Genomic DNA, 23,233 nt, shown 5'->3' with positions numbered 1-23,233 from the left:
TACATTAGATAGGTATAAGAAGGGGTTGGATGGTGTTTAGCAAGTGAGGGAATACAGGGATATGGGAGATAACTCATAGTACAAGTTGATCCAGGGACTGGTCCCATTGCCATTTTGGAGTCAGGAAGGAATTTCCCCCTCTGAGGCAAATTGGAGAGGCTATAATGGGTTTTTTTGCAGTTAGGCAGGTTATATATAGACTTAAAAGGTTGAACTTGATGGACGTGTGTCTTTTCAACCTAACTTACTATGTTACTTATGTACATTCAAATAGGAGGAGAGAGGACAATATGCAGGATGACTGCCAATGTGCAATTTATTGCTATCCACACGACATGTTTCGGGCGTCACAGGCCCTTTTTCAAGTGTGATGTTACTTACTTATGTATTAGTGGTGTGCTATTCTAAGGCACAGCCGAGGGGAACTCTCATAAAGGTTTAAGTGTTTGATGTGCTTTCCTATTGTGAGACATCCTATGCCGGACTGCCGGGTCCCAGGGGGCCACGTTTATTCTTTGTCCTGCACAGGAAAGCAGATCTACAGTATTTTTTCCTCTCGGCTATCACACTGTGTGTTTATTTGCCAGCTTGGACTCTTAGCCCCTAGGTCCGGAGCGTGGGACGCAGAGATTAGGAGCGGCGCCTTGAAAGGAAAATCCTTTGGCTCTTTATTAATGGGTTACTGTCATGGGAAAAATGTTTTTTTCAAAAAGCATAAGATAAAGGAGTTGTTCACCTTTTGGACAATAAAATCTAATCAATAGCTTCTGTGGTATGTATCTCTGAAATCAAACATTTTAGGTAAAGATAAATTACAAAATTTTTTTTTATTACAAGGGCTGTTAAATTAGCTTCATTGTTCAAAAGGTGAACAACCCCTTTAATAGTGCTGCTCCAAATTTTTCTGCTCTGAAATCCATATCTCAAAAGAGCAAACAGATTTTTTTTATATTTAATTTTGAATTCTGACATGGGGGCTAGACATATTGTCCGTTTCCAAGGTGCCCCCACAGTCACGGGACTTGTGCTCTGATAAACTTCAGTCACTCTTTACTGCTGTACTGCAAGTTGAAGGAATATCACCCCCTCCCCCTTCCCCCCCCCAGCAGCCAAACAACAGAACAATGGGAAGGTAACAACTGCCTGGTAAATCTAAGAACAACACTCAATATCCAGGTCCCACTGAGACACATTCAGTTACATTGAGTAGGAGAAACAACAGCCCTCGAATTCGACCCTTGAAGTAAAAATCCTTTGAATCCGATTTACCGCAAAAGCTTTGATCAAATAAAAATCGAACAATGAAAACGTTCAAATCGAACAATGAAAACGATTTTAATCGATCGCTCTAAGGATTTTTATTTGATCAAAAAAAAAAAAAAAAACAACTTAGAAAAGACCCAGATTGAAAGGTCCCCATAGGCTAACATTGCACCTCGGTAGGTTTAAAGTGGCGAAGTATGAAGTCAAAGTATTTTTTACCCCCCAGTGACTTCTGATATCCTTATATCATGGATATCCTTATTTAACAGTAGGGGGCGCATTATCCAGCCTGTATATAGTAGTATATGTGCAGTGTGACACCTCTGTGACCCCTGTAGTTTCTGTGAGTGTATTTCTCAACAGTGAAAAGAACTTTATTGCTGTTTATCATGTCAGTGGTGCATGTGTTTAGCATCTTCCCTGTCTAATAATGTTCTTTATATAACACAGGGGCCCGGGGGGGGGGGGGGGGAGGCTGGCACACGCTGATGGCTGGTAATTGTGGCTCATATACAAATAGTGAGGAGCAGATTAGAAGCAGTTGTTGGCTCAGGGCACAGCTAATGAAACAAACAAGTGCTATTCTTTTATTATAATCCGTTCCATGGATGCCGAGTAGCAAACCAACCTCTCTCTCCATCAGCCGTGTCATCACTAACATCCTCACTCACAGCTTCACTCTGTCCCTTAAGTGAACCCTCTGCCTCTACTGATATCAGCTACACATATACATATACATATACATATACATATACATATACATATACATATACATATACATATACATATACATATACATATACATATACATATATATATATATATATATATATATATATATATATATACTCGGCACATACACAAACTTCGTTCAGGACACTGTTGGTTAATATCTTCTACATAACTTGTATATAACATACATAACTCAAGGTAAGTTAGGGAGAGATTTGGGGTGAGTGCTTATTTGTACCCTGGGTACCCCTGGAACTATAGCAGGGTGACACCCCAATGTTTCTATATATCTGTAACCTTGTTATGAGCTAAGGGGGCCCTGTCTGAAGGTCAGTTAGGGGGAGATTTGGGGTGAGTGTTTATTTGTACCCTGGGTACCCCTGGAACTATAGCAGGGTGACTGTTACCCCAATGTTTCTATATATCTGTAACCTTGTTATGAGCTAAGTGGGCCCAGTCTGAAGGTCAGTAAGGGGGAGATTTGGGGTGAGTGATTATTTGTACCCTAGGTACCCCTGGAACTATAGCAGGGTGACACCCCAATGTTTCTATATATCTGTAACCTTGTTATGAGCTAAGGGGGCCCAGTCTGAAGGTCAGTTAGGGGGAGATTTGGGGTGAGTGCTTATTTGTGCCCTGGGTACCCCTGGAACTATAGCAGGGTGACACCCCAATGTTTCTATATATCTGTAACCTTGTTATGAGCTAAGGGGGCCCAGTCTGAAGGCCAGTTAGGGAGAGATTTGGGGTGAGTGCTTATTTGTACCCTGGGTACCCCTGGAACTATAGCAGGGTGACACCCCAATGTTTCTATATATCTGTAACCTTGTTATGAGCTAAAGGGGGCCCTGTCTGATGGTCAGTTAGGGGGAGATTTGTGGTGAGTGTTTATTTGTACCCTGGGTACCCCTGGAACTATAGCAGGGTGACTGTTACCCCAATGTTTCTATATATCTGTAACCTTGTTATGAGCTAAGGGGGCCCAGTCTGAAGGTCAGTTAGGGGGAGATTTGGGGTGAGTGCTTATTTGTGCCCTGGGTACCCCTGGAACTATAGCAGGGTGACACCCCAATGTTTCTATATATCTGTAACCTTGTTATGAGCTAAGGGGGCCCAGTCTGAAGGCCAGTTGGGGGAGATTTGGGTTGAGTGTTTATTTGTGCCCTGGGTACCCCTGGAACTATAGCAGGGTGACTGTTACCCCAATGTTTCTATATATCTGTAACCTTGTTATGAGCTAAGGGGGCCCAGTCTGAAGGTCAGTTAGGGGGAGATTTGGGGTGAGTGCTTATTTGTACCCTGGGTACCCCTGGAACTATAGCAGGGTGACACCCCAATGTTTCTATTTATCTGTAATCTTGTTATGAGCTAAGGGGGCCCAGTCTGAAGGTCAGTTAGGGGGAGATTTGGGGTGAGTGTTTATTTGTACCCTGGGTACCCCTGGAACTATAGCAGGGTGACACCCCAATGTTTCTATATATCTGTAACCTTACCCTACATGTGGGATGTAAGTCTGTTAGGGGTTTGTTAGCATTTGGAAATTGTTCTTATGGGCCCCTAAGGTGATTAATCATGTGTTGGGGGGTTGTTGTATTATTCACAGGGGAGGATGAGACATATGGATTTAAGGGGATGTTTTTAACGTGACTTCAATTTCTCACATATGAGTGATGAGGGATTTCCCTGCAGTGAGCACCAACCATTTGGTTTTTTGGTATGTTACCACCGTTAATGTGGATATGATCTTAAACGTTCTTGTGGTAATATGGCTGTGTTTTACAGTGGGTGTGGTTTAAAAGGGGAGTGGCCAACACTGCTTTCCATTATCGGCTCTCCTCCACATAGGACAGTAACATTTTGGCCCTCGGTACCACAGAATTTGGACAGCACTTCTCTACATCATACTAAAAGTTAACTCATATTGGAACAACCCCTTTAAAGCAATGAGTTTTGGTGAATTTCATTTTCAAGGGATCACGGAAAGTATAGAAAACTAATGCAAGTGCTCATAGAGACTTCTGGAGATATCTTCTCAGTCGTACCTGTTATATTGCTGTTATAATGCCCTCAGTTGAACATGGGTGTAGAACCATTTGCTCTGAGATATCTGTGGGACCTACCAGACATTCCAGACTCAGGACTCCCCTGGACCTTGCCTGGTGACTTGCCCCCAAATATCTCTGTCTGTTGATGGAGCTTCTTGTTGAGTTGTCATATCTTGTTCTTGTAGGAGCAAGCAAATATGGAGCAGGGGGGCATTAACATTTGATTACTATAACGGATGATGCCGGAAAGTATTTATGAGGAGCAACTCTGATCCTGTCTCCTTCTCTTCTATATGTTGAGATTTATGTTTGCACAAATCTGGTGAGGTTGGATCATGGTGGAAGGAACCTTCAGAAGGAAGACACTTATTAAGGAGGACACATTAAATGCTTCTTCTATACAAGCTGAAAACGTAAACATGGAAGTGGAACTTGGCGTGTTCCATAGCACACAGCTTTGATGCTGCTCCTTCTTCTGAACTAAATGTGGAAGCCTAAGAATAATGGGTAGGTCTGTTCCATGTCCGTTGTGGAACAACTCTTGCAAAATGTCTTACCATGAGTTCCACAGATGGGTTCTACTAAAAACAGAAATTCAGAGTGGCACCTGCAAATAAGAAAAAGCTCCATGTCCTCTTTCAAGTGAAGCTCTGCTAAGGATTTCATCTTAAGCAGAACCTTTTGGAGATAATGCTACTAGTATGCTCTGACCTAAACACATGTCATGGTCTCTTTCATCTTTATTTAGAGTTTATATTGAAACTAGGGATGCACCGAATCCAGGATTCGGTTCGGGATTCGGCCAGGATTCGGCCTTTTTCAGCAGGATTCGGATTCGGCCGAATCCTTCTGCCCAGCCGAACCGAATCCGAATCCTAATTTGCATATGCAAATTAGGGGCGGGAGGGAAATTGCATGACTTTTTGTCAGAAAACAAGGAAGTAAAAAACGTTTTCGCCTTCCCACCCCTAATTTGCATATGCAAATTAGGATTCGGTTCGGTATTCGGCCGAATCTTTCACGAAGGATTCGGGGGTTCGGCCGAATCCAAAAAAGTGGATTCGGTGCATCCCTAATTGAAACCACTTGTCTAAACAAATAAGACAAGAATGTCAGTGGATGGGTTATAGGTCTGTAATGTTGGTCAGGTCTGTCCAAGTCTTAAATGGCCAAGTGTTTGGACCTTTAACAGGGTATGTATCAGTAAAGACTTTGATCTGGTCTTTTGTTGAACAGCAAAAACAGACCTGAACAGGGATCCAGTCTCTCCATCTGACTGGAAATGTTTTTACAGTAGCCAATTGGATTTACCAGTATGCGAAGTCATAACAAGCTTGAGGTCAAGCAGAATTTGGTTGGAAGCTTGATTAGTTTGATGATATCACTTGGGCAAATTGTTTCCAATCCGGTTGAATATCTATTGCTCTTGTTTAACTTTTCTAGTATAGTGAATTTGTGTTGACTCTGCATTTACCCATCTACTTAAAATGGTCATACACCGGCCGGTCATGTACCATATCCAACAGAATGCTCTGTTATACAGATAGCTAGAATCTCAGCTGCCATAAAGCAGGACAGGACTGCTGCTTACAATGGGGATCAGATAGGATCTGTGCAGCCACTGGGACAGAATGTTCTGTTATACAGATAGCTAGAATCTCAGCTGCCATAAAGCAGGACAGGACTGCTGCTTACAATGGGGATCAGATAGGATCTGTGCAGCCACTGGGACAGAATGTTCTGTTATACAGATAGCTAGAATCTCAGCTGCCATAAAGCAGGACAGGACTGCTGCTTACAATGGGGATCAGATAGGATCTGTGCAGCCACTGGGACAGAATGTTCTGTTATACAGATAGCTAGAATCTCAGCTGCCATAAAGCAGGACAGGACTGCTGCTTACAATGGGGATCAGATAGGATCTGTGCAGCCACTGGGACAGAATGTTCTGTTATACAGATAGCTAGAATCTCAGCTGCCATAAAGCAGGACAGGACTGCTGCTTACAATGGGGATCAGATAGGATCTGTGCAGCCACTGGGACAGAATGTTCTGTTATACAGATAGCTAGAATCTCAGCTGCCATAAAGCAGGACAGGACTGCTGCTTACAATGGGGATCAGATAGGATCTGTGCAGCCACTGGGACAGAATGTTCTGTTATACAGATAGCTAGAATCTCAGCTGCCATAAAGCAGGGCAGGACTGCTGCTTACAATGGGGATCAGATAGGATCTGTGCAGCCACTGGGACAGAATGTTCTGTTATACAGATTGCTAGAATCTCAGCTGCCATAAAGCAGGACAGGACTGCTGCTTACAATGGGGATCAGATAGGATCTGTGCAGCCACTGGGACAGAATGTTCTGTTAAACAGATAGCTAGAATCTCAGCTGCCATAAAGCAGGACAGGACTGCTGCTTACAATGGGGATCAGATAGGATCTGTGCAGCCACTGGGACAGAATGTTCTGTTATACAGATTGCTAGAATCTCAGCTGCCATAAAGCAGGACATGACTGCTGCTTACAATGGGGATCAGATAGGATCTGTGCAGCCACTGGGACAGAATGTTCTGTTATACAGATAGCTAGAATCTCAGCTGCCATAAAGCAGGACAGGACTGCTGCTTACAATGGGGATCAGATAGGATCTGTGCAGCCACTGGGACAGAATGTTCTGTTAAACAGATAGCTAGAATCTCAGCTGCCATAAAGCAGGACAGGACTGCTGCTTACAATGGGGATCAGATAGGATCTGTGCAGCCACTGGGACAGAATGTTCTGTTATACAGATAGCTAGAATCTCAGCTGCCATAAAGCAGGACAGGACTGTTGCTTACAATGGGGATCAGATAGGATCTGTGCAGCCACTGGGACAGAATGTTCTGTTATACAGATAGCTAGAATCTCAGCTGCCATAAAGCAGGACAGGACTGCTGCTTACAATGGGGATCAGATAGGATCTGTGCAGCCACTGGGACAGAATGTTCTGTTATACAGATAGCTAGAATCTCAGCTGCCATAAAGCAGGATAGGACTGCTGCTTACAGTAGGTTTGATTACATTATTCAGTGATCTGTGTTCCAGATATACTTAATTATCTTTACTAGTATCCAAAAAGCAAATGTATTTGCTTGTTAAAATAAACCAGCAGTCACTGTTGGCAATATTTCAGGGTGAGCAGAGCTGGGAAAGTCGGTTAGTTAAATGAATGTATAACAATTCCATAGTTTATGATTTTTTTTTTTAAATTATATTAATTACAACAATGCCAAGACATTTTAATACATTTTAATACCATATTTACGTAATAAAGATTATCAAAGGACTGTATTATACGGTGCTAATAAACTACATGAAGCCGTTTATCATGTGCAAGGGCTACCCAGATTAATGTTCCAGTAACATTTCCCTTTAAATTAAAGTATTTTTTCTCTGTTGTAAAACACATGTTGGGGGGGAATGGAAATTTGTGTTCTTTTCTAAATAACACCAAAAAAGTCTCTAATTAAATTTTTGCTGGAATGTGGCTCATTTCCAGCTCTGTAGAGTGGAGTTTGGTTGTGTAAAATCTATTACATTACTGGGGAAGGTTGGGGGATTTTTGCTACAGAGGGGTCCACATGTGTGCAAGAATACACACTTCATTTTCCATAATTCAGCTCAATTGTTTTTCAGACTGTCCATGAAGAATAGAATAGATTTGTATATTTGGTGAGGACGCCAGATGAACAAAATCTGTGGCCCGTTTGGTCACTATTGTGCACAGCAAAATTGTCTGAGATGGTTGATTTACATTGATGTGTAACATAATAGCCAGAACACTACTTCCTGCTTTTCAGCTCTAACTCTGAGTTAGTCAGTGACTATAAGGGGGGCCACATGGGACATAACTGTTCAGTGAGTTTGCAATTGATCTTCAGCATTCAGCTCAGATTCAAAAGCAACAGATTTTATCCATGTCACCCCCCCTTCAAGTGTCTGATTGGTTACTGCCTGGTAACCAGTTAGTGGAAACCAAGAGAGTTAAAAAGCAGGAAGTTGGGCTGTGTTCTGTTATGTTAGACATCCAGTCATTCCAGTCTTTATACATTACATTTTTGTCTAACTAACTATATTAGATACATTTATTATTTTGCACAGCCTATTTATTTACCCAGTTTTTATTTTTACACTGAACAATTCCTTTAAACTGCTGACTTGGCCTGGAGGGGCCAATTATTGCTAGTTTTGCTAAAGTTAAATTAAAGCCACACCTTTAGTAATTGTCAATATCTAACTGTCCACATATGTATGGTTATCTTCATTAAATCTAGCAGAAATCCAAACAAGAAAGTAAAAAATTTTAACCGTGCGCTGCACACACTGTCCTCTTCGTCCTTTCCAAGTCTTAATTTGCATATAAGGGCTCAGATTCGGTTCTGTATTCGGCTGAGTCTTTCACAAAGCAATCAGGCCGATTCCAAAATAGTGGATTTGGTGCTTTGCAGGATATTCTATTTTAATCCACCTATTCAAATCTGAGTTTATCACAACTCGACCATGGAAACAGACCTAATTCGAATATTCATGACCTAAATCCTTCATTGAGCCGTTTGAATATGTTAATAGCCTTCCTGACATTTAAGGGTTTTTTATTTTCTGAGAAAAACGCAAAACTCAATATACCCCAGGCAGTGCATTTTTTAGTGAAGAAGAGCTTGAGGTTCAAGGTTAGTAATTGAAATTTACTGCTTCTAGCTTTTAGCCACATACCTTGTCCTGTAACAAATTTAGAGGATCTTAAGTTAAACTATATATGTGTTATTGCCCGGGTATGTATTGTATTTTACTATTGGGTCATCCCACCCTGACAGGGAGTGGCTTTCCTTATTGCTGTTTATTTAGCTATGGTCATTGTCACTTTTTGTTAGGTCCTAATAAAGATGGACTCTACATGCAGGAGACCCATCTAGTGTATTGTGGTTTACCTGCCATGGTTATTGCCATTCATTCTTCTGTCTACATTTTAAACTAAATCTAGAACTGGGAACAGGTTCCATTGGTTTCCATAGATGTAGATTAATCATAAATCCTTTGGAATTGCAGATCAGTATCTACTGGTGAAGGGGGGTAAATGTTTCAAATCATTGAATGATGCTCCCCATCCGGGGCCCATAGAGGTTTGACTCTTCATTGGGTGTGAGAATTTATTTTTTGGTGTCTGTGTACGGGCTTCGTGGAAAACCCAATCTGAACAAATGCTACGGGATGGAAAAGTTATAGGAAAGCCAACAAACACGTTGTCCAGTTGGAATGGAAACAATCCCGAGTGGACAACTGAATTCTACCGACTTCCCACAAGTAAGACTTGGCTGAATTGGGCAGAGCTGCTGATGTCCTGTAGTGACCAGGGCCGGATTTACATAGTGGGCACCCCTAGGCCCACTACCGTTTGTCGCCCCTGTCCCCTCCAGGGGGACAGGAACAATGGGGATTGGCGCACGGCATATTTAAGAAATTATTGTATCTCCAGCGCATCCCCAGTGTTTTTGAACCAATGTGGGTGTGGTTGGGCAGCATGCCGCCCCCCTAAAATCCTGCCGCCCTAGGCCCGGGCCTAGGTGGCCTTTCCACAAACCTGGGCCTGGTAGTGACAGCAACAATCGGTATTAATGTGGTTTTGCCTTCTAACGAGGGGAAGATGTCTTCAGTCACCAGAAATCTCAAACATCCATCCAGACAAAAGTTGTTCCCCCGTTCCCTCATGTGCTGTCTTTAATTGAAACCAACAGCTTCTATAATCGAAAACAAAAATACAGGGATCTTTTGTTTCATTACCACCATCAAGAGTCATGCACTGTTCAAGCTGATGTATTTCATTTAGTGTCTTGGGTTTAGCCCTGTTCCTAAATAGTTTTTTCATGGGGGTCCTAATAGCTTTAGCGGTTTGGCACGTTGATCTAGAACTTATTTACTCCGGTCATTCGTTCTTTATTTTGTTTTGATCTAAACTAAACAATCCCATGAAGAGCCTTGTAGAATCCGTTCTCCTTTGATTTGCCAGAAGGATAGATGTCTGCTTTCCCACCACAGACAGCAACATCCTTTTTCTTGCATATTGTTTTGCTCTTAAGAGGCTGTTCCAAGGCAATACAACAAGGTCACCTACAGTGCCTCGCCTAACTATTCACTCCACATTTTGTTACAATCCTAAAAAAAGGATTTTATTTGGAATTTAGCCATTGTTACCATAATTTTCAAGGCTTGCCACATATTCCCATTCTGATCAAGCTTTGACTGCACCATCCTAAAAAATCACGTTCTGTATTTCCATATAACTTTTGGGGGTGTTTAGGGTTATTGTCTTTGTGCAATTTGAACCTCCAATACTGACTCCAGTCTGTTTCAGACTGACATGGGTTTTCCTTTAAGATTGTTCTGTATTTGTCTCCATTTTTCTTGCTTTCGATCCTGCCGAAAGCAAAGGATGACATCCCCACAATATACCAGCATGCTTCATTGTGAGGTTGGGGTTCATTTTGACCTCACTCCTTGTGCTGTCCGGACACCCCCTCATGACCTGTGTTATAGAGAGAACCTTTCCAGAACTAAATATACATATTATACATTTTGTAAGTGTTGTTTGGAAACACACCTGTTGCAGAATTTAAGTAGGTCACTTTAGTCAAGAAGGGTTCAGAGACCTTTCTATAGCTCTACTCAAGTAGACCTCAGTAACTACTTTATCCACAACCCAAGCCACTACTTGGTGACCACCATAAAACCAAAAGTGAATCATTGTAGACTGGAAGTGATGTAATCAGGAGACAGGGAAAACTAATGTGTAAAAAAAAATTTTTGTATTGTAGCTCATCACCTGACCCGCTGATTTACATCACATTTTTGTGTTTAACGTGGGACTGCAGGACTGTACTCCAGGTGGCCTTAGTATCTTTGTTTTTATGTAGGGAGGGAAAATATTTATTATACACAAGTTTCCGTCATATAAGTGACATCACTAAGCGCCGATTATATCTTATGACCTAATTTGGGACCATTTATAAGGCTAATGTTTATAGGTTATATGTGAATCCTCTTGTGTTATATCAATATTTTACTTTGTGGCAAAACTTGTAATATAGGAAGGAGTTATTCACCAGGTATGTCAATGCTATAAAACAGATGTGCAACATTCAGTACTTCTTTGTGTAGGCTTATCATAAAATCATGAGATTATTCTGAGGTTATGTGCAGCTGTTGGAAATTGTTCCTATCCTTTCCTATAGCCACTTGGTCTCTTTCTTAAGGTACCCCAAACATTCATTGTCCTCCCCCTCTTGCTCTCCCGTTTCATAGTGCCTCTTCCTAAAGTTGGGCACTTGCTTAGGACCAGTTGTTTGACTTGCGAGCTGTACATCTTGATTTATGGCTTATATAGAGTCGGACTTTTGAAGGAGAACCAACTGATATTTCTGAGAGACAACAGTTCTAACACATTCCGTTTATCAGTCACCGGCAATATTAAACCAAAAACACATTGTTTTGGCTTGTAGAACTGTTGTCCAGTTTGAATAACGTAATGTACCCTTGTGTGGTCATCTAATTTCTCATATATTCTTTGGTGTATTTTGACTTCTTTGCCTATTAGCATTTATTCGCTTGTTTTGATTATTGTTCAGATGAGTGGATGCCCAGCCAGGTGCTACTAGGAGGACTCGGCAGACAAGAACTCAAGGGACCAACTTATACAACCAGCCTTTGACCTATCACATGTATTTATCCTAAATCTGGCTAATATTGTCGCACATATGTAGCACCTCGTAAGTCGGAGTTTTATGGTTTTGTGTGAATAAGAATAGCTGCCCCCTTTCCCCTTTGAGTTTGTTGAGTACACGTTGTTCTTCTGTGCTACTTAGTGAAAAATCCACCCCCAGTTGCACAACTTGGAATTGTCCTTAATTGAATGCAGGCTAATTTTATTTGAATGTCATGCAAAGTGCATGGAAACATCTAATATTATTTTAGCTCTGTGCTATGCACTAACCTGGAGAGTCGTGGGCTCCTCCATACTGGAAAATTTTATTCCCCGTCAAAGGGAAAATAATTTGAGACTGTCCCGTAGCTCCTTAGACTGACTCTCTGCAGCTCCGTCTTTGCTAGAATGGGTACAATGTATTGGGGAAAAAATACATGCCCATTATTAATTCATTTTATTAACATTTACAATGGGGGAAAAAAGGAGAACAGATTAAGAGAAGTGAAATTAGGCAGCGGCCAGGCCCAGCAACCACTACTACATCATTGTGTTCCAGCAATTGCTAGATTGGGTGCCATGGGATGCAATTACGTAGTTACAAGTCCAGGGTTTCCATAGTTGGTTGAATAAATTCAAAGGTTTTAGTATCTTGATGGCTGTCCAATCGGTAGTCCATCTTTAACAATGGGATTACCACGAGGAAGAGTATGGCAAAGCCCAGGAGACAGTGGGTCGAGGGTCCTATACATCTCCTGGAATTTGTCCAGTCTGTTCCAGTGTGGCTACAAGTACTCCGTTCTTCTCCAATTTAAATGCAGTGAGATTAAGGGGGTTATTTATCAAAGGTAAATTTCGACTATATGTGAATTTTTTTTGACTAATAAATTTTAATGTACTCAAAATGTGAATGGGAGGTTATTTATGAAAAACTCGAACGTCTAATATCCGATCTAAGAGTCCCGATCTGAAAATTTGAATCGTGTTTTTTTTTTTCCGGAGGAAAGCTCTATTTGAATTTGATTCAAAATTTCGGGTGGGGACTTGGACGTTCAAGTTTTTTCATAAATAACCTCCCATTTGAGTTGAGTACATTAGAATTTATTAGTCAGCTTCAAAATTGACCTTTAATAAATAACCCCCTTAATTTCAGGAAGGGAATTAACATATTCAAATGGTTCAACCTGCCTTTGACTTGTAAATTAACTCGGCAGGTTTATTCGAATTAGAACTGTTTCCATGTTTGAGTGGTGATAAATCTCACATTCGAATTTACATTGGAGTTGGCGCTTTTAAATTCGAATTTGTGAGTTTTGACATGCACAAAAAAAAAAAATCGAAAATTCTAATTTACCATTCGAACCTTAATAAATCTGCATGTAAAACCAGGCTGGAATTGCCAATTCTACGACTACTAAGCCGACAAAGATGTGGCATATTTTATTTCCTAAATATATATGGGGTGGCAGGCTAATACTGCTGCTCTGTTGTATGTTTGTGTGCATATTGTCATGTATATAGTGCTATTTGCAGGCTTGGACCGACAATGTGGTGCTGCTGTAAGATACCATAGATACTCACTATTTATTGGGCTGGTGGGGCTCTTTGGGCCTCTGTTTACTTGAAATGCCAGCATCTTTATTAAATCTCAGCCCAGACTTGACTACTTGTATTTACAACACTGGACATTCCCTTCCTTAAATCCCCCTCCCTGACAGTTTGCTCCAGTGTCCAGCAGGCACTTGGTTTAAATGAAATGTGGGCATTTTATTGGTCTAATGCAGATGCTACCATTCCTAGTCTTGAGACACCTTGTGGTCTATAGGTCTGGCTCATAGGGTAGTAGCCATTGGGCTCACATTGGGATCTGCTCAGTGAGTTGCTGCTCTCTGTCTCATGTTAGGAGTTATGGTTGCCAGGCTAACATTGTGATTTGCTCTTTGTCGTGGTGTTTGTCACCCACTCTCAGGCTCCTAATAGGATTGGCTCAGTCTTATTGTACTCTCAGGCTCCCAATTTGATTGGTTTAGTCTCTGTAAGGGAAACAAATCACCAACGCCATTCCTCGATCCAAGATGGTGGCGCCCTGTCTTTCCACGTGGTTCCTCCTGGTCGTAGTGCTGTGACGCCAGCGCCATCTCGCCAGCGGATTGGACGTCAGCGTCGGAATGGACGCCGGCGTCAGAACAGGCGCCGGCGTCAACGCGCCAGCGTAGTGACGCCACTGCGTCCATTTTGGTGCCAAAGGAGGCCTTTTTAAGGAGCCTGTGGACATGTAAACATTGCCCAAATATAGGTTTCACTTTGTGTATTCCTGGGTGTGATTTATAGTCTTGTTATATTTATTCCTGTGTACGACTTCTGCCTGTTTATCGTATTGACCCTTTTCTGCCTGGGTTGACCCCTCTGCCTGGACTTTGACCCCTCTATTGCCGAACCCTCTTGTTACTGTGAACTTTGGTTTGACAAACTGCTTCTTCCTTGGTCCATACTGAGCTTTCGGGCCCTTACAATCTCATCCTACTCTCAGGTTTTCAATGGGATTGTCACAGTTTTATCCAACTTTTATGCTCCCAGTGGGATTGGCTCAGTCTTATCCTACTCTCATGCTCCCAATGTAATTTTTTCAGTCTTAGCCAACTCTCATCTTTCCAATGGGATATGCACAGTTTTATCCTACTCTTTGGCTCCCAGTGGGATTTGCTCAGTCTTATCCTACTCTCAGGCTCCCAATGGGATTGGCTCTCCAGTTTCCAATGAGAGATGCTTAGTTTTACCCTACTCTCAAGCTCCCAATGGGATTGACTCAGTCTTTTCCGACTCTCAGGTTTCCAATGGGATATGCTCAGTTTTAGCCTACTCTTAGGCTCCCAATGTGATTGGCTCAATCATATCCTACTCTTAGGCTCCCAATGTGATTGGCTGTCTTATCCTTCTCTCAGGCTCTCCGTGTGATTGGCTCAGTGGAGTCCTGCTCTCAGTTTCACACTGGGATTGGCCCAGTACTATACTACAGTCATTAGCACTGGGATTAGCTCAGTGAGGGTGGTGTTTTTGGGTTCACACTTGGGTTGGGGGCTCTCAGGCTCATTTTGGGCATGTCTCATCCTGGCAAAACATGAGAATGATACTTGGATTGGATCCCCATTTTGGGAGCTTTCATTATAAAAAAAAAAAATCAGCTGTTGTTGCTGCTTATGTAACATTAACTTTCAACTACCGTATGTTAATCTTTTAGGTCTGTGTATGATGGAGAAGAGCATGGACACTTCATGGATAAACTGGAGCTGCGGATAAAGAACCATGACCGTGAGATTGAGAAAATGTGCAACTTCCATTACCAGGGATTTGTGGACTCCATCACTGAGCTGCTGAAAGTGAGGGGCGAGGCAGAAAAGCTGAAGGTACAATAAAAATCTGCCGTTGCACCCCATAGTGTTACCCTTTCAATTTACGGAATAAGCTAAAATAGGGATTTTTCCATTAAATGCAATTATTAAAAAATGATCCGTAGCCGTCTGCTGTATAACCATAACCAACTGCTTGTCTTGGTTTAAACATGGTCACAATACAATACAGATAATTAAATACCAACGTGTATTTATTTTTGTGTCCACTGGCACAGACCAGAACATTTCTTTGGTATCTGAGCATAACGTTGTTTTACATGATACTCATTCTGATTTTGCTAATAATATGCCTGTCGCCCTCAATGCTTAGTGGCTGTGCACCTATTGTATTGTTCTTTTCCCTGTTACAATGTGGAGAGTGAGGTGGACATCTGCTTTGCCCTTGTCAGCAGTCTGATCTACAATAACTTGCAGTCAGCTCCATCTTTAGTTTGAAAAACCTGCGTTGTTTTCTGTTATTATATATACTGTATATCCATGTATCCATGTGTGTGTGGCCTCTAAATCCTATACAATGCTCTGTTATATAGATAGCTTGAACCTCAGCTGCCATAAAGCAGGACAGGACTGCTGCTTACAATGGGGATCAGATAGGATCTGTGCAGCCACTGGGACAGAATATTCTGTTATACAGATAGCTAGAATCTCAGCTGCCATAAAGCAGGACAGGACTGCTGCTTACAATGGGGATCAGATAGGATCTGTGCAGCCACTGGGACAGAATGTTCTGTTATACAGATAGCTAGAATCTCAGCTGCCATAAAGCAGGGCAGGACTGCTGCTTACAATGGGGATCAGATAGGATCTGTGCAGCCACTGGGACAGAATGTTCTGTTATACAGATAGCTAGAATCTCAGCTGCCATAAAGCAGGACAGGACTGCTGCTTACAATGGGGATCAGATAGGATCTGTGCAGCCACTGGGACAGAATGCTCTGTTATACAGATAGCTAGAATCTCGGCTGCCATAAAGCAGGACAGGACTGCTGCTTACAGTGGGGATCAAAATCTGTGCAACAGTGACTAAATGCTCTGTTATAAAGGATTTTGATTATTTTCTATTTCTGTTTCAGAACCAGTCGACTGATACCAACAGAAGACTCCAGCTGGAAGGGGCTGAGGTATGGATTCCATTGAAGCTACTATCCCTTTTATTTCTTCATCAATATTTATTGATGGTTTAAATGATGTTTTGAGTGCAGTGCTGGCACAGGTTTCTACATTGGTCTTTTCCCAGTCTATTACAGTTTTCTTATATAAACAGAGCCCTTATCATAGAGATATAGTGCATTAGCAGCTCAATGCGGGCGAGTGGAAAGTAGTGGGCAGCGAGGGTCTGCTGCAGTAACAATTGTATGTAGCCATGATATATTTGTCTATGTTCTTCAAGATGCATAGATGTTCCTTCACTTCCTTCACATGGAAAGAAGGAAAGGCTAAAACTGAGTAAGATTTATCAGGAAGGTCTATAGACATACACCAGTAAACCCTCAAAGTAATGCTGCTCCGAGTCCTCAAAAAAACACCACATTTCTTTCCTTCTATTGTGTACTCATGGGCTTCTGTATCAGACTTCCTGTTTTCAGCTTAAACCTCCAGGGCTTGGGCTTGAGCATGCTCAGTTTGCTTCTCTCCCCCTCCCTGCTGTAATCTGACCCCAGAGCTATGAGTGAGCAGGGAGAGACTCAGGCAGGAAGTGCTGTCACATCAAGCTAATATGGCAGCTGCTATCTTAAACAAACAGAGAGAGCTTCTAGAGTGGTTTACCCAGGTATGGTAAGGCATTCTACAGAATAAATATAGTCTTATAGCTTGCACTACTGGGGCTAATCTATTGGCAATAAACTCTGTTGGTACCTTTCCTTCGCCTTTAAATTAAAGGGAACCTGTTAAATTTTAAAGAACAGTTCACTGTAAAAATAAAAAATGGGTAAATAGGCTGTGCAAAATAAAAAATGTTTCTAATGTAGTTAGTTAGCCATAAATGTAATGTATAAAGGCTGGAGTGAGTGGATGTATAACTTAATAGCCGGAACACTTCTTCCTGCTTTTCAGCTCTCTAACTCTGAGTTAGTCAGTGACTATAAGGGGGGCCACATGGGACATAACAGTTCAGCGAGTTTGTAATTGATCCTCAGCATTCAGCTCAGATTCAAAAGCAACAGATATGTCTCATGTGCCCCCCCCTCAAGTCTTATTGGTTACTGCCTGGTAACCAATGAGTGGAAAGCAAGAGCTGAAAAGCAGGAAGAAGTGTTCTGGCTATTATGTTGCACATCCAGTCACTCAAGCCTTTATACATTACATTTTTGGCTAATTAACTATATTAGAATTTTTTTTTACTTTGCACAGCCTATCTACCATATTTATACAGTTTTTATTTTTATACCTAACAATTCCTTTAAGGTTTATTTATGTAATTTCACTACTATATGTACAGTGGCCTGTGCTCTGCTCTTCAATTCTTATGTTACTGTAAGTTCAGCTGCCTGTTGTTTAGTGCTCTCAGTAGCACTTCAATTTGTTTTATTGGGAATATTAGTATTTATTGGGTGGTTTAGCAGTCACGTTGGGTTGATTTTACAACTTTTTCCCCCATCAGAATGGTTTCTGTGTCATGCAGAGAGAACAGCAGTCTCTTTGGCATGTGAGTTGCAATAAATTGTCCTTTTCCTTTGTATTTGTATCTAGTTAATCTCCTCAATGAAAGAATTACAGCAGTGCCGAATTCAGCAGAGGAATATTGCAACCACGGTGGATAAGCTGAACATGTGCTTGCCAGGTAAGTGCCAGTATTCACTCTCAGGCATAGACAATCCTTAGTGCTACACACTGGCAATAACCTACACCAATAAACCTACACCAATAAACCTACAGCTAGACGCGCTTACACCCCCATCATTTACAGGCTGTCCACCCCTTACCTGCAAGGAGGCTTATATTTATAGTTGCACCATCTAAGGGGGTAGAAGGCACTTGGAATTTTCTGTGGGTTATCACCCTACAATCATTAATGATGTATGATAATAGCCCACAGAAAATTCCATTTAGGTATATTTATTGATAAGTTAGAAATCCTATCTACTGCACAAGCATCTGTTCTGGGAATGTGAAGAAAGAAGAAGTGGGAAGAGGATCGCTTTGTGGTGCTCCCTGGAATAACCCCGGGCGGTGCAGTTTTCTCCTGATAGGAGCACCAGCCTGGGGTTTCAGTAAGTAAAAGCGATCAATTAGGGGTGCCTAAGTTCTGGCAACCCAAGTAAAAATGAATTTCCTTCTACTTTAAGGTTTAAAGGAGAAGGTAAGCTACAGAGGCAGTTTATTGCCAGCAGATTAGCGACAATATTACAAGCTATAACACTATATTTATTCTGCAGAATGCTTTACCATACCTGAGTAACCAGCTCTAGACGCTCTCTCTGTTCGTTTCTGATACAGCTGCCATATTGGCTTGTTGTGACATCACTTCCTGCCTGAGTCTCTCCATGCTCACTCGTAGCTCTGGGCTCAGATTAAAGCAGGGAGGGAGGGAGAGAGGAGCAAACTGAGCATGCTCAAGCCCAAGCCCTGGAAGTTTAAGCTAAAAACAGGGAGTCTGATACAGAAGCCCATGAGTACACAATAGAAGGAAAGAAATGTGCTGTTACTTTTGACAGAGGACTCAGAGCAGCATTACTTTGAGGGTTTACTGGTGTATTTATATAGACCTTTCTGATAAACCTTACTTAATTTTAACCTTTCCTTCTCCTTTAATTTCTTTAAGTACACAAAATCTGGGCTTACATCCCCTTTAAAGGTTAATTGGCAGGAGGGCAGTATTTGTCCCTGAGAGTGTATAGTTATGGAGATAGTCCACACATTTGTCAGTCTAATATTGTCTATATGGGTAATGGGCAGTGCTCTGCTTTCCTTGTTTAAACCTTTATTTGCCCAGAGAGACCTTAGAGATAATGTTTTTTCTTTTTTACCATCAGTGTTGGAGATGTACAGCAAGCTGCACGCTCAGATGAAGTCTAAAAGGTAAGTGGTTGTTTTTAGTGGTACCCTTAGGGCTATGGTGGGGAGGGGGTGAAGGGTCCCATATTCCGTGTATAGGGAAGCAGGCTGTTAATGGGGTTAATGCACGGGGCCGTAAGTGAATTATCTGCATATCGCAGCTCCATCCCAGACTCTGGCTCCTTTTGGATGAAAACATCACTTCTATTGAAATCCTTCAGCAAACAGAGGCGCTGCCAAGCCAAACAGTGAAGTTCACACAGAGGAACTGTTGAATGGAGCTTGCGGTTTTGCACTCCCGTGTTTCAAACCTGTGTAATCAGATCACACCTAATCTGTCCTGTCAGGCCGCTCGCTGCACTGTTTACATTCCAAATGGTTTTAGGCTACTGTAAGGGGCACCCCATGCCAAGCTCCAGCAGACTTATTTACCCATTGCCCCCACATTCATCTGCCAGTGACCCCAGGCTAAGTGACCTGTAATTAAAGCACAACCCTAGTGGAGGGTAGGACCCATGCAAACACACAGATAAATATTGTTCTAGGATAAGTTAACCTTTTAAATAAGTGAATGTAAAATTAATGAGGGGGCTATTCTTAGCACTTTTGTAATGTACATTCATTATTTATTCTTTTTTCATTCCAAGATATTAAGGGATACATGTGCTGTTAATATGAATGAATTTTGTTACAACAGCGCCACCTGCTGGTCAGTTTCCCACCAGTCTGACCAGCAAGTAGTCAAGGAAGTTGTCAGGAGAAAGAAAGAGGCTGATGTTCTTCTGCTTAGGAAAGATGTGAGGAAGGTTTATAATTGTTTTCCTAAGCAGAAGAACATCAGAGCAGCCTCCTTCTTTCTCCTGACAACTTCCATGACTACTTGCTGGTAGAGTCCTCCGAGGAACCAATTTGTTAAACCCAAACTGGACCTGCAACGCATACTTACTCCCTTGGACCCGCTACCCGACCCGCAAGTACCTTAACCGCAACCCGCTCCGCGACCCGCTGACCATCAAGAAACAAGTCCTGTCATTGTAAATCAGAAGTGACATCATTAGCAGTTGGCGTAATCAGAAAAAAAGTAAAACAGGAAGTGCTGTCGTTGTAAACCAGAAGTGACATCATTGGAAAAAAGGGAATACAACTCACTATTGAGAAGCCCCGCAAACCGCCGACCCGTGTCTATACCTGCTCCGGAAACTTCTACCTGCAACCCGCAAGGTACCTGACCCGCTGCAGGACTCTACTTGCTGGTCAGACTGGTAGGAAACTGACCAGCAGGTGGCGCTGTTGTAACAAAATTCATTCATATTAACAGTACATGTATCCCTTAATATCTTGGAATAAAAACAAAATAAATAATGAATGTACATTGCAAAAGTGCTTAGAATAGCCCCCACATCAATTTTACATTCACTTATTTTAAAAGTTTACTTATCCTTTAACCTGTTTATGAGAGAATAACTGTAGCCAGTTACACAGTCCAAGCAAATAATCAGAACTGACCAGGGCTCCCCATTAGGTAGAAAATGTATCATAATTGATAGTGTTGTTGGAAGAGGAAGCACTGAATATAATTTGATACATTATTATATTTAGCATCATTTATCATCACATTCTTATTTCCATTGGCAACCGCCAACAACTCGTCCTTATCTGTAGCCTAAACCAGAGGCAGCAGTGAGTGGAAGGGATTCAATGGCTTCTTTAAATGCAGTCATTCAAGGGGAGTGGGGGGGGGGGGGGGCTTAATGGTTAAGTAAATGGATATTGCTCTTAAATATAATTTCTGACCTTTTAATAATCCTTGTCCCTTCTCTCTCCATAGGCATTACCCAGCACTGAAAACCTTAGAGCAGTTGGAGCATTCGTTCCTGCCCCAGGTCAGCCACTACCGATTCTGTCAGGTCATGGTGGATAATATCCCAAAACTGCGTGAGGAGATCAAAGATGTTTCTATGTCAGACCTGAAAGATTTCCTGGAGAGTATCCGCAAGCACTCGGAGAGAATAGGGGAGACTGCCATGAAGCAGGTACCAATATTGTGTGTGTGTGAGGGGGGGGGGGGTTACCATTGTATGTGAATATCCCAAAGCTTAGTACAGAGGAATACCTATGCTGCCATAGTTTTATGGGATCTCTCTGTACAGACTATGAGCAAACTTAGGGGCTGTTCCTGCTGAATTGTGCTTAGTACAGGGAATACCTATGCTGCCATAGTTTTATGGGATCTCTCTGTACAGACTATGAGCAAACTTAGGGGACTGTTCCTGCTGAATTTTGCTTAGTACAGGGGAATACCTATGCTGCCATAGTTTTATGGTATCTCTGTACAGACTATGAGCAAACTTAGGGGCTGTTCCTGCTGAATTGTGCTTAGTACAGGGGAATACCTATGCTGCCATAGTTTTATGGGATCTCTCTGTACAGACTATGAGCAAACTTAGGGACTGTTCCTGCTGAATTGTGCTTAGTACAGGGGAATACCTATGCTGCCATAGTTTTATGGTATCTCTGTACAGACTATGAGCAAACTTAGGGGCTGTTCCTGCTGAATTGTGCTTAGTACAGGGGAATACCTATGCTGCCATAGTTTTATGGGATCTCTCTGTACAGACTATGAGCAAACTTAGGGACTGTTCCTGCTGAATTGTGCTTAGTACAGGGAATACCTATGTTGCCATAGTTTTATGGGATCTCTCTGTACAGACTATGAGCAAACTTAGGGACTGTTCCTGCTGAATTGTGCTTAGTACAGGGAATATCTATGATATGTTTATGGTAACTCTCTGTAAAGGCTGTTGTATTTCTCTATAACATAATGTGTTATCACTGCCCATTTTAGTTCTTTCCAAGTGATTATACCTCCAATGACGTTATAGCACTAGCCTAGATCACTAGACTTCATCCCATTCTGGTTTCTTGTAATGGAATTATAACACAATGGGAGAACCGCAGAGAGTTATTAGCAAATTTCTAGAAAGCCTGTAATTGTCTAGTCTGAGCTTGTTGTGTAGATCAGCCATGTTCCTAGTCACACAGCCCAAAGAATAGCCTAAGCCAACATCATGTTGAACTACACTGTGTTTTCTTGGCTGGTTCCTCTGACTCAACCACAGTCCTGTTGCACAGTCACACTGTCTGACTGTGTATTAAGCTCTGCAGCAGTCTATACATTTAGTGATTCAACTTATTGGAGGGTATAAAAATGTTCCCCCTGTAAGTAGTTACTCTTGAAGCAATGCAGCAAAAAACCAACAGCAGTAGCTTGTACTTGATCCCAACTAAGATATAATTAATCCTTATTGGAAGCAAAACCAGCCTATTGGCTTTATTTCATGTTTATATGATTTTCTAGTAGACTTAAGGTATGAAGATCCAAATTATTAAAAAGATCCATTATCCGGAAAGCCCCAGCATTCTGAATAACAGTTCCCATACCTGTATAAGAGCGTTAGAGGGTAAGAGCGTTAGAGGGTAAGATCGCATCTTGGAAAGTGTCTGTGACACTCACATGCTCAGTGGGCTCTGATTGGCTATTGAGAAGCTAAGCTTAGGGCTCGTCACTAATTATCCAGCAGAAAATGAGCTTCCCTGGCTGTAATATAAGCTGATGCTACAGGTTTGCTGATTATTCAATTCTGATGCTAATTGCACTGGTTTCTGTGCTGCCATGTAGTAATTATGTGTATTATTTACTAATCAGCCTTATATTGTGACATTTCTATTCTATGTGTACTGTATATTGTGAGTGGCTCCCTAAACTCAGTAAGTGACAGCAGCACAGAGCATGTGAATCAGTGAATCAGCAGAAAAGAAGATGGGGAGCTACTGGGGCATCTTTGGAGACACAGATCTTTACTGCTAAAGGGCTGTGTTGCCTTAGGCTGGTACAGAAGCACAAAATATCATGTAAAACATTTCTAGCTACTTCTTTAGTTAGGCTTTAGTTCTCCTTTAACCCTATGACCCGCTCCGGGGTAAGTCCATGCCTATGATTTATGCCATTGCTATTGTGAACCCCGTGCCAATTGAAGGCCACTTGGAACTGGC

At 41.8% G+C, this 23,233-nt stretch overlaps 1 protein-coding gene across 4 annotated transcripts in view; it reads left to right on the top strand.

Annotated features, from left to right (window-relative positions):
- exoc6b.S (exocyst complex component 6B S homeolog) overlaps positions 1-23,233 on the top strand; it is a 105,813-nt gene that overhangs the window by 5,693 nt on the left and 76,887 nt on the right. For all 4 annotated transcript variants that reach the window (XM_018242964.2, XM_018242965.2, XM_018242966.2 and 1 more), the window contains exons 2-6: positions 15,013-15,178; positions 16,258-16,305; positions 17,876-17,966; positions 19,159-19,204; positions 21,009-21,213. In XM_018242964.2, coding sequence (XP_018098453.1) covers positions 15,013-15,178; positions 16,258-16,305; positions 17,876-17,966; positions 19,159-19,204; positions 21,009-21,213 — 556 coding nt within the window. The remainder of the gene's footprint in view (positions 1-15,012; positions 15,179-16,257; positions 16,306-17,875; positions 17,967-19,158; positions 19,205-21,008; positions 21,214-23,233) is intronic.

Source organism: Xenopus laevis, chromosome 1S (genome assembly GCF_017654675.1).
Source record: "Xenopus laevis strain J_2021 chromosome 1S, Xenopus_laevis_v10.1, whole genome shotgun sequence".
In the NCBI taxonomy this organism is placed as follows: Eukaryota; Metazoa; Chordata; class Amphibia; order Anura; family Pipidae; genus Xenopus; species Xenopus laevis.
Note: the sequence above shows the minus strand (reverse complement) of the source record. Positions and strands in the feature narration are given on the sequence as shown.